The 12,039-nt window shown below is 50.4% G+C and overlaps 2 protein-coding genes across 2 annotated transcripts; one reads left to right on the plus strand and one right to left on the minus strand.

Annotated features, from left to right (window-relative positions):
- Positions 1-874: 874 nt before the first annotated feature.
- Hspa1a (heat shock protein family A (Hsp70) member 1A) lies at positions 875-3,739 on the minus strand. Its single transcript, XM_051187304.1, is given in 2 exon segments — positions 875-2,885; positions 2,887-3,739. Coding segments are annotated over 2 exon segments (1,926 nt in total). The 5' UTR covers positions 3,598-3,739; the 3' UTR covers positions 875-1,670.
- A 503-nt stretch (positions 3,740-4,242) lies between these two features.
- On the plus strand, positions 4,243-10,082 carry Hspa1l (heat shock protein family A (Hsp70) member 1 like). Its single transcript, XM_051187305.1, has 2 exons — positions 4,243-4,493; positions 7,826-10,082. Exon 2 carries the CDS (start codon positions 7,839-7,841, stop codon positions 9,762-9,764), a length of 1,926 nt encoding a protein of 641 aa, XP_051043262.1. The 5' UTR covers positions 4,243-4,493; positions 7,826-7,838; the 3' UTR covers positions 9,765-10,082.
- The last annotated feature ends 1,957 nt before the right edge of the window (positions 10,083-12,039 follow it).

Here is a 12,039-nt window from a genome sequence, read left to right on the forward strand (position 1 = left end):
GAGGCTGTATAGACTCCTCAAATTCAAGCCCAGACTGGACTGTATGTTAAGTTCCAAGCCAGCCTCTGCTTCAAAAGTTTTAAGCAGGTTTAAAAAAAAAAGGGGGGGGGGACCTTTCTCTAATCTCAATAGGGTAGTGAGGCCTGACTAACTCAACCTCCATTTAAAACATTGGAAATCCGAGAGGAGAGGCTTCAGCAGGTAAAAGCACTGGCTTCACACCTGCAGATTTAAGCCCCATGCCCAGGACTGACCCCAAGAGAGAACTTGCTTCCACAGAAGTCCTCTGTGCATGCCCCACAGTGGTACTCTGACCCTGCATGTGTGCCTTGGCATGTGCATGCCCCAAGGTGGTGCTCTAATCCAAACACAGTAAAAATCTATTAAGTGAAAGATGAGAACAAGGGACTGTGTATCCTCAACCTGCTGTGACAATTCTCACTTTTTAAAGCCCATCATCCTCAACCTTTTACTATTTTATTTCACCTCCCCCCCTTTTGCTTTATACTAAGTGACTCCTCCATTGCCTCTTCTGAAGTCTTACATGGTCTGCATCCTTACCACCCTGCCAAGTGACTGACTTCTCCTGGATCCCCAGCCCCAAGCCTCAAACACCAGGGCTGTTTTGGACAACTCTCTCCCCCACCTCCATGAAAATTTATCACAGGACCTCCTGCACTGAGCTATAGCTCAGCCCCAGAAGGGTTTATTGTTTGCTGACTCATTTCATGGATACACAAATGGATCACAATGCAATGTCCCCTCTGTCCTCCAGGCCCTGTCTGGATCAAATGTCACTCTTCTATAGGGGAAACTGTGAGATGATAGAAGTAGCAACTCTTATGACACCCAAATACGACAGGCACAGACAAAGCAAGTTATTTTGAGTTTATTTTCAAATAACCAGTAAAAGATGACCTGAGTTCAGTATGGATATGTAAAAAATAAAGTGAACAAAGGGTTGCTGTATAAATTCACCTCCAAGTTTACCAGCTGGAAAACCCAGCTCAACAGTTCAACAACAAAACTGCAAACACAAAAGTATAAACACAAGAGAGGCAGCCAGAGCTTCACCCTTTCATATGACAAACTTAGCCTATGGAAGGCACCAACCTAAGGGTACCTCAATAGTGTGGCCAAGGGCAGAAATCCAGGCAAAAGAAACATATAATCTCCTAGTGTTTCTTAAAATATTTCTTTCCTTTTTGTACTTTGAAAGAAAGTCCTTCTACATAGCCCTAGTTGTCTTGGAATTCACTATATAGACCAGGAGGATGGCCTTGCACCCAAAGAGAATAAGGTGTTAGCCCTCAGATGGCAACATAATTTCTTTTTAAAATAACAAAGACAGAAAACTTCTTTGGCTTTTCTGTTATTGAAAGCCAGAATCAGATGAACACAATATTAAGTTATAAATCTTCCAACTTTGTAGTCTGGCAAAACACATCATATACAGTGTGAATTATTTCAGAGCACTAACTTACAGGAAATATAAAGATCACGATTATTCCACAAAGTAGATAAAAACTCTCCCTAAGGCTAGGACTTAAGGACAGAATGAACTCAGGAGTGAAGGGCTAACCCTGACAGTAATGGCCAATGTGACAGCAGTCCTCAAGTGCCACCAGTCTGTATCCTAGAGGACACCGGGAGAGCAAACAGGGACCTCTCTAATCCACCTCCTCGATGGTGGGTCCCGATCCAGAGCCTCCCTTGGGCGCCTGGGCCCCGAAGCCCCCAGCCCCGGGAGCGCCCGCACCCTGGTACAGCCCGCTGATGATGGGGCTGCACACCCTCTCCAGCTCCTCCCGCTTGTGCACGAACTCCTCCTTCTCGGCCAGCGTGTTGGCGTCCAGCCAGGAGATGACCTCCTGACACTTGTCCAGCACCTTCTTCTTGTCGGCCTCGCTGATCTTGCCCTTAAGGCCCTCGTCCTCCACGGCGCTCTTCATGTTGAAGGCGTAGGACTCGAGCGCGTTCTTGGCCGCCACCCTCTCGCGCTGCACCTCGTCCTCGGCCTTGTACCTCTCTGCCTCCTGCACCATGCGCTCGATCTCCTCCTTGCTCAGCCGGCCCTTGTCGTTGGTGATGGTGATCTTGTTGGCCTTGCCGGTGCTCTTGTCGGTGGCCGTGACGTTCAGGATGCCGTTGGCGTCGATGTCAAAGGTCACCTCGATCTGGGGCACGCCCCTGGGTGCCGGCGGGATGCCGCTGAGCTCGAAGCGCCCCAGAAGGTTGTTGTCGCGCGTCATGGCCCGCTCGCCCTCATACACCTGGATCAGCACCCCGGGCTGGTTGTCCGAGTAGGTGGTGAAGGTCTGCGTCTGCTTGGTGGGGATGGTGGAGTTGCGCTTGATGAGCGCCGTCATCACGCCGCCGGCCGTCTCCAGACCCAGCGACAGCGGCGCCACGTCCAGCAGCAGCAGGTCCTGCACGTTCTCCGACTTGTCCCCCATCAGGATGGCCGCCTGCACCGCCGCCCCGTAGGCCACCGCCTCGTCCGGGTTGATGCTCTTGTTCAGGTCGCGCCCGTTGAAGAAGTCCTGCAGCAGCTTCTGCACCTTGGGGATGCGCGTGGAGCCGCCCACCAGCACCAGGTCGTGGATCTGCGCCTTGTCCAGCTTGGCGTCGCGCAGGGCCTTCTCCACGGGCTCCAGCGTGCCGCGGAACAGGTCCGAGCACAGCTCCTCGAACCGCGCCCGCGTGATGGACGTGTAGAAGTCGATGCCCTCGAACAGGGAGTCGATCTCCAGGCTGGCCTGGGTGCTGGACGACAGGGTCCTCTTGGCCCGCTCGCAGGCCGTGCGCAGCCGCCGCACCGCGCGCTTGTTCTGGCTGATGTCCTTCTTGTGCTTCCTCTTGAACTCCTCCACGAAGTGGCTCACCCAGCCGGTTGTCGAAGTCCTCCCCGCCCAGGTGCGTGTCGCCCGCAGTGGCCTTCACCTCGAAGATGCCGTCGTCGATCGTCAGGATGGACACGTCGAACGTGCCGCCCCCCAGGTCGAAGATGAGCACGTTGCGCTCCCCCTTGCCGGATCGGTCCAGTCCGTAGGCGATGGCGGCCGCCGTGGGCTCGTTGATGATCCGCAGCACGTTCAGACCCGCGATCACGCCCGCGTCCTTGGTGGCCTGCCGCTGCGAGTCGTTGAAGTAGGCGGGCACCGTGATCACCGCGTTGGTCACCGGGTGGCCCAGGTACGCCTCGGCGATCTCCTTCATCTTCGTCAGCACCATGGACGAGATCTCCTCGGGGTAGAACGCCCGGCTCTCGCCCTTGTAGCTCACCTGCACCTTGGGCTTGTCGCCGTCGTTCACCACCTGGAAGGGCCAGTGCTTCATGTCCGACTGCACCACCGCGTCGCCGAACTTGCGGCCGATCAGCCGCTTCGCGTCGAACACGGTGTTCTGCGGGTTCAGCGCCACCTGGTTCTTGGCCGCGTCTCCGATCAGCCGCTCGGTGTCGGTGAAGGCCACGTAGCTGGGGGTCGTGCGGTTGCCCTGGTCGTTGGCGATGATCTCCACCTTGCCGTGCTGGAACACGCCCACGCACGAGTAGGTGGTGCCCAGGTCGATGCCGATCGCCGTGTTCTTGGCCATGGCGCCGCTCTCTCTCTCTGCTGCCGGGGGTCGGCGCTCGGCTTCTGCAAGGCTGCGCTCTGCGGCGGGGAAGCTCCGGGGAAGGAGGTTGGTCCTTTCCGAGGGTCGGGAACGCGCAGCTCCTCCGCTCCGCTCCTCTTCTCTCTGGGCTCCGCGGGGAACCAGAGATCTCAGTGGGAAGGGCTGGGTGCGTCTGGTTCCCTGCTGGTCACCCTGTGTCTTTATGGAGCGCCCTCCGGCCCCGCCCGCTCTGCCCTGGGCCAATCAGCGATCCGGAGGCGGCCGTGGGGACCGGAATCTTCCAGCAGTTTCGCGTCTGGTGGAGTATCCCCGCCTCCTTTGAGTAATCGGTGCGGAGGGAGCCACCCCTGTCCAGAACTCTCCGGACACTTCTGGGGATCGCTGGAGAAGCCGGATTCCCTGGGGGAGGAGGCGGGTCGTGCTGTTGCCATTGTTGCCATGGCGACTCATTACAGCGGCCTCTGTGGAATTGACTGGAAAGGTCACCTCTAGCTCGGTGTTGTGGACGTTTGGTTGCGATCTGGGGTTGTGAACAGTTGCTTGTGATCAGACTGGTACAGTTCTGATTTTGGGGGTCGCGTTTGGGCTGTAACTACCCCTTCTCCGCTTTGGTGATCCAGGGAGAGACCTAGGGGCGTGTCTGGTGACGTCGCCGCCCTCCAGTCGCGTTACAATGGCCGCGCTGACTCTGACCTCATGGACTAATTTAGGAATCAGAGGCTCACTCCCAGTACAGGCTCAAAGTTGCCGGGAGGGGCGGGGTGGGGGGTGGGGGGACCCCGGCTGCTCAGTTTGGATGTTCCTGGAGCTCCTCACTCGTAGGGGCTCATCGACCTCAAGTTTTCCAAACTGGATCGAAGACGGAGAGATTCCAGGTGAGCTGAGAATGCTCTAGTCGGAATGGGGTAGAGGGTTATGTGTCCCCGTGGGTCATTATTTGAAGAAGGGCCAAGACATTTCTTAGGTTTGAATAATTTACAGACTAGGTCTAGTGGAACCCGCTGCCATTGCCTCAGTGTCTTGAGTGCTGGGGTGACTTGTGTGGCCCTCCCCACACAGACCCTAGTTGTTTTCATTCTGGGGGTGGAGGTTGGCAACCAGGAAAAGAGTGTTTCTTGAAGGACAGGGGTGGCTGGAATTAGCCTCAGCTTGGAATCCGGAGGAGACACAGTAAGACCGTTTTGAATATATTACTGGCACCAAAAGACAGGAGGTATAATCAAGGGAAGGCTAGAAATTGGGTGTAGAGACGCACGTCTATGATTCCATTGCTTAAGAAGTTGGGACGGGATGACTGCGAGGGGTGGGGTGGGTTTTTTGTCTTAAAAATATAGAGAAAACCTTCCTATTGTGCCCTACTTCTCAGGAAGTTGAGGCCACGTGGTGGGGGCTCAAGCCAATAATCCCAACTTTTAGGAATGGAAGTAGAGGCATTGCTTGACTACAAAGTGAGATCCCTGTTGGGGTGGAGGTGCTAACATGTCTTCAGAGTGAGCTAAGTTACTCCACCATAGGTTGCTCAAGAAGGCACATCTAAGTGGAGGCTAGTGCCTGTCTTTTTAAAGAAACGGTTTGTCTGTGTGATTGTGAATTGTGTTGTGTGTGCAAGTGCCTTCAGAGACTAGAAGAGGCTCTCATCCCCTGGAGTTGGAGTAACAGGCAGTTGGGAGCTGCCCAATGTGGATGCTGAGAACTGAGCTCCGGTTCTCTGGAAGAGCAGGAAAGCATTCTTGATTATCACGCCTTTAGCCCCTAATATATCTTTTAAGGAGTTTCAGAACACAACAACCTTAGGAGACAGGTATAATTCCACAGTAAAACATACCACTGTCATAGAAACGCTAGCGTTGCTTTAGGCCCCACGAAGAATGGAGAATATAGATCCACCTTCCTTCCACCCTTAGAGTGGCTGAGATCTATCTGGTATCTATCATCATTGCATAAGTGCTTTTCCATGAAAGCTAGCCCTGGTGTCTATGTGAACCTATGCTAACAGCAGCATTATTCACTATCGAGGAAGCGGAAGCAAGCTGATATCTGTGGGGAGGTGAATGTGTAAGGAAAGAGTAGGAGATGCATACAATTGATATTTTCAGTCTTAGGAGTGCTGAAATATGCAAGCTCATGGATGAGAATTAAGGACTTTATGCTGAGTGAAATGAGGCCAGCCACAAACGGACAAATGCTAATTCCAATAGTATAGGATAAGAGTAGACCAGAAACATTCCACTCATGGTGAGAAAACATAGCGTAATCTCCACTCCCAATTTCTTTGGAGGCTGAGGAGAGGGACTGCAGGTACCACCCAGAATAGAAAACATAAGGAGGCCCATTTGAAAAGAATTCCTGTTATAATGAGTATTTCAAAATGAATATAGGCAAGGGTTCATAATTGACTTGATTGTTTTTTTTCTTTTTTGGTTTTTTGAGACAGGGTATCTCTGTGGCTTTGGAGGCTGTCCTGGCACTCGCTCTGTAGACCTGGCTGGCCTTGAACTCACAGAGATCCACCTGCCTCTGCCTCTTGAGTGCTGGGATTAAAGGCTTGGTTTCCTATTTCTTACAAGAAGGGAAAACAAGACAGTAGATGTAAAGAAAAACAGGGTAAACCGGGAAGTGGTGGCACACACCTTTAATCCCAGCACTCGGGAGGCAGATGCAGGAGGATCTTTGTGAGTTCAAGACCAGCTTGATCTACAAGAGCTAGTTCCAGGACAGTCTCCAAAGTCACAGAGAAACCCTGTCTCGAAAAACCAAAAAAAGAAAAAGAAAAAACTGGCGGCTGTAGTGGTTCATGCCTGTAACCCCAGCATTTGGAAAGCTGAGGGAGGAGAACAGCTGCCATGTTTGAAGCTAGCCTGGGATACATGGTGAGTTCCAGGCCAACCTGAGCTACAGAGTGAGGCACTGCCTTAAGAGAATGAAAAAGCAGCCCAAAAGAAACTACTGAGAGGCTAGGGAGAGGCTAGTGTATGGCATGTAAGCCTGAGACCTGAGTTCAATCCCCAGAACCCACAAGACAGAAAAACAAACCCAGCAGGGTGGCCTGTACCTGTGATCACAGTGCAAGGGAGATGGCTCACTGGGCTTGCCAGCCAGCCTGCTTAACCTAACTGGCAAGGGTTTCAGGCCAGTGAGAGAGATCCTGTTTCAACAAGGTGACTGTCAGATGAATGACAACCAGAGTTGACACCTTAAATCCACATGTTCGTTTATATACAGCCTACATCAAAACAACAGCAAACACAAAAACATTTACAAGCTCTCTCTGTAAGATTTCTTTCTGTGAAAAAGTCTGAGGTGTGTTTATCTTCATGCTTGTAGTTTTAACAAGACTCGTTGATGGAGTTGGAGAGCTGGTTCAGCAGTTAAGAGCACATAATGCTTTTATTTATTTTTTTCTTAGCTTATTATATATACAGTGCTCTCTGCCTGCATGTATTCCCTTGGGCCAGAAAAGGGCATCAGACCCCATTACAGATGGTTGTGAGCCAAATGTGGTTGCTGAGAATTGAATTCAGGACCTCAGGAAGAGCCATCTGAGCCATCCAGTTCTTAATGCTCTTGCAGAAGAGCCCCAGGTTTCATACCCAGCACCCACATGGTGGATAACTATTTGTAACTCCAGTCTCAGAAGATCTGATGTCCTCTTCTGACCTCCTCAGGGACACACATACATGAAGACAAAATGTTCACCTACAAAATAAATTTTAAAGATGATTTTTTACTTTTAGTGCATTGGTGTTTTGCCCCATGTATGTCTGTATGAGGGTGTTGAATTTCTGGAGTGGGAGTTAGACACTTGTGAATTATCATGTGGATGCTGGAAATTGAACCCTGTCCTCTGCAAGAGCAGCCAGTGCTCTTAACCACTGAGCCACCTCTCCAACTCCACAAAATATTTAAAATTAAAAAATAAATAAACTGACTGAGGGCTACATAGGGCTCAGCCATTAGGAGCACATCTGTCCTGGAAGAAGACCTGAATTCAGTGCCCAGACCATCGACATGGGGCAGTTCACAACTGTAACTCAGACTTCAAGGGCATCCCATACTTCTGACCTCCACAGGTACCTGCATACATGTGCACACATGTACACAATTCAAAATAATAAATCTTGAAGGAGTTACTAAGTGATCAATAAGTTTTATTTTAGAAATAAGATCATTCCCCCAAATGTGTTTATAAAATCTCATTTCTCCACAGGCCTCGGAAAACCATGGCTGCTAATAAAGGAATGGCCATAGGCATTGACCTGGGCACCACCTACTCATGCGTGGGCGTGTTCCAGCATGGCAAGGTGGAGATCATCGCCAATGACCAGGGCAACCGCACGACACCCAGCTACGTGGCCTTCACCGACACCGAGCGGCTGATCGGAGATGCGGCCAAGAACCAGGTGGCCATGAACCCCCAGAACACTGTTTTTGATGCCAAACGTCTGATTGGCAGGAAGTTTAACGATCCTGTTGTACAGTCGGACATGAAGCTTTGGCCATTTCAAGTGATCAACGAAGGGGGTAAGCCCAAGGTGCTGGTGTCTTATAAAGGGGAGAAGAAAGCCTTCTACCCTGAGGAAATCTCGTCTATGGTGCTGACAAAGATGAAGGAGACTGCAGAAGCTTTTCTGGGCCACAATGTCACCAATGCTGTGATCACGGTGCCCGCCTACTTCAATGACTCTCAACGCCAGGCCACCAAAGATGCAGGTGTCATTGCTGGACTCAATGTGCTGAGAATCATCAACGAGCCCACAGCTGCCGCCATTGCTTATGGCTTGGATAAAGGAAGTCATGGAGAGCGACATGTGCTCATCTTCGACCTGGGGGGCGGCACGTTCGACGTGTCCATCCTGACGATCGACGACGGCATCTTCGAGGTGAAGGCCACTGCGGGCGACACGCACCTGGGCGGGGAGGACTTCGACAACCGGCTGGTGAGCCACTTCGTGGAGGAGTTCAAGAGGAAGCACAAGAAGGACATCAGCCAGAACAAGCGCGCGGTGCGGCGGCTGCGCACGGCCTGCGAGCGGGCCAAGAGGACCCTGTCGTCCAGCACCCAGGCCAACCTGGAGATCGACTCCCTGTTCGAGGGCATCGACTTCTACACGTCCATCACGCGGGCACGGTTCGAGGAGTTGTGTGCAGACCTATTCAGAGGCACCTTGGAGCCAGTGGAGAAGTCTCTTCGGGACGCCAAAATGGACAAGTCTAAAATTCACGATATTGTTCTGGTGGGCGGCTCCACGCGCATCCCCAAGGTGCAGAAGCTGCTGCAGGACTACTTTAATGGACGGGATCTCAACAAAAGCATCAATCCCGATGAGGCAGTGGCTTATGGAGCTGCAGTCCAGGCAGCTATTTTAATGGGTGACAAGTCTGAAAAAGTACAAGATTTGCTTTTGTTGGATGTAGCCCCTCTGTCTCTAGGATTGGAGACGGCGGGCGGTGTGATGACTGTTCTGATCAAGCGCAACTCCACCATCCCCACTAAGCAGACGCAGATCTTTACCACCTACTCGGACAACCAGCCCGGGGTGCTGATCCAGGTGTATGAGGGCGAGCGGGCCATGACGCGTGACAACAACCTGCTGGGGCGCTTTGACCTGACTGGCATCCCCCCTGCACCTAGGGGTGTGCCGCAGATTGAGGTGACCTTTGACATTGATGCCAATGGAATTCTCAATGTCACAGCCATGGACAAGAGCACGGGCAAGGCTAACAAGATCACCATCACCAACGACAAGGGCCGGCTGAGCAAGGAGGAGATCGAGCGCATGGTGCAGGAAGCCGAGAAATACAAAGCCGAGGATGAAGGCCAGAGGGAGAAAATCGCTGCCAAAAATGCCTTGGAATCCTACGCTTTTAACATGAAGAGCGCAGTGAGTGACGAAGGTCTGAAAGACAAGATCAGCGACGCTGACAAGAAGAAGATACTGGACAAGTGCAACGAGGTCCTTTCCTGGCTGGAGGCCAACCAACTGGCTGAGAAAGAGGAATTCGATCATAAGAGAAAAGAGTTGGAGAACATGTGTAACCCTGTCATCACCAAACTCTACCAGGGAGGGTGCACTGGGCCCACCTGCGCACCAGGGTACACGCCCAGCAGGGCTGCCACAGGCCCTACCATTGAGGAAGTAGATTAGCATTTTCTGGACTTACAGGGTGCTAGGGTGCCTCTAGGTGAATTTTATTCATCTTCAAACATCACTATTACTCTTGAACTGACTGGACTTGAGCCTAAGTCAACATCCTTTGGGACTCTGACGGAGAAGTCTGTATTCCATCTTTTCATGCCCCCACCCTCTCATCTATGATCCTGAAATGGACCTTTAGGAAAACAAGGCCCCTCTGAACCATTTGAAGAATTTGGATGTCTGCTATTTATTAGCCACACCCCACCTCTCTCCTTCCTGTGTGGATGGTTATTTGTCTCCTAGTAAATTTGTTCCCAAAGGAAATAACTTCTGATATCTTTTCTATTTACTTAGTCATGGCTTTACTGTGTATGTCTATCTTGCTTGACACTCACTATATAGGCCAATTTGGCTCCTTTTAGCAATCCTCCTGTCTCTGCCACCTGAGTTCTGAGATTACAGGCATGAACCACCATGCCCATTTTGTTGTAGTTGTTTGGGGTTTCTTGTAGCTCAGGTTAGCCTGAGACACTCCATGTTCAAAAGTGACTAGCTTATTTCCTGTTATCTTTAAACTGTCAATATCCCTGGAAAAGTAAGAAAGGGGAGCTCACATGGGACATGAATTTTTTGTTTGTGAGTTTGTTGTGAATGATTAATCTGCTAAGGGTAAAATACTTGGGTTTGTGTAAGTTCAGGGTTTCTAATAAAATTGTTTTGCTTTTTTTTTGTTGTTGTTGTTTTTGTTTTGAGACAGGATCTTATGTAGTCTAGGTCAGCTCTGAACTTCTGTTCATGCTGCCTTCACCTGTATGATGATTGCGATTACAAAACATTACACCCAACAAGAAAAGATTTTCCTAATTTTCTGACACCTTAGGCCCATATTAATGACTTGCTAACTGTGGTTACTTCTTCTAATCAGTGTGGTTACTGCTTCTAATCAATGACAAGCTGACTTAGGTTCAAATTCAGATTCTGCTGAACTTGGTAACAAATCCCGCTTGATATCCTGATGGATCCAGATCCGAACACAGTGATGTATCTGTGATCACAGCTCTGGGGAAGCAAAGCGAAAAGTATCATTGCAGGCAGGTCAATCTAACTGAATGACTCAGTCAGCTCCAGGGTAGATAACAAGCCTATCTCAAAAGTGAAATGAGCCTGGACAGATAGCTTAGTGATTAAGAACATTTATTGTTCTTCCAGAGGATCAGCATTTGATTCCCAACCTCAATGGTGGTGAAAACCTGTCTACAACTGCAGAATATCCAAGGTTTTCTTCTGGTCACTGGAAGCACAGCACAAATGGCACACATACTTGCAACAGAATACTTTTCTTTTTTTTGGTTTTTCGAGACAGCTTTTCTCTGTATTGCTTTGGAGCCTGACCTGGAACTCACTCTGTAGACCAGGCTGGCCACGAACTCACAGAGATCCACCTGCCACTGCCTCACGAGTGCTGGGACTAAAGGTGTGTGCCACCAGTGCCCAGCATAATAAAACACTTTTATACATAAAAATGTAAAAAATTAAACAAGGTGGAAAGTGACTGAAAGAAACCCAGTGTCCATCTCTGGTCTGCACACTCTAGTCCCCCACCCCAGAGGAGACCCTGGTATGCATGCTCCAGCCCTTCCCCACAGACCCTGGCATGCATGCCCCAGTACCCCTACACACACACACACACACACATACACATACACACGAAACCTTGGCTACCCTCTATTTTGGCATTCTGGCACACTGCAGATGCTCAGAATTTTTGTACCTACAGCCAGCCTCAAGAAAACAGCATCAAAATAGCAAGCATTTCCCTCTGTATTCAGACATGATTCCCACACAAATGTCCCACCAGATACAAGCATTTAATTAAATGGCAACTTCCCATTTAATTAATATTAAAAAACAACATTAGCCATTCCTTCCCAGGCAGCTCCATCCCTTCTCTGGGAACTTGCCTGATAAGGTTTTTCCCCCCTTGTTATTACACCTGGCAGCAGTTTCTCCTCCCTGCCCACCCTCCCTGCCCAACCACTCCTCTTTCCCATTAGGAAAGGGCAGGCCTTCCAGGGATATCAACCAAACATGGCATATCAAGTTGCAATAAGACGAGGCACCCAGCACACCTCATATTAAGGCCAGACAAGATGACCCAGGTGTAAAATGGTCCCAAAAGCAGGCAAAAGAGAGACAGCCCTATTCCCACGGTTAGAAGTCCCATAAGAGGACCAAGCTACACAACCATAACATATATGCAGACATATATGCAGAGGGCTTAGGT

This window comes from Phodopus roborovskii, unplaced genomic scaffold (genome assembly GCF_943737965.1).
Source record: "Phodopus roborovskii unplaced genomic scaffold, PHOROB, whole genome shotgun sequence".
In the NCBI taxonomy this organism is placed as follows: Eukaryota; Metazoa; Chordata; class Mammalia; order Rodentia; family Cricetidae; genus Phodopus; species Phodopus roborovskii.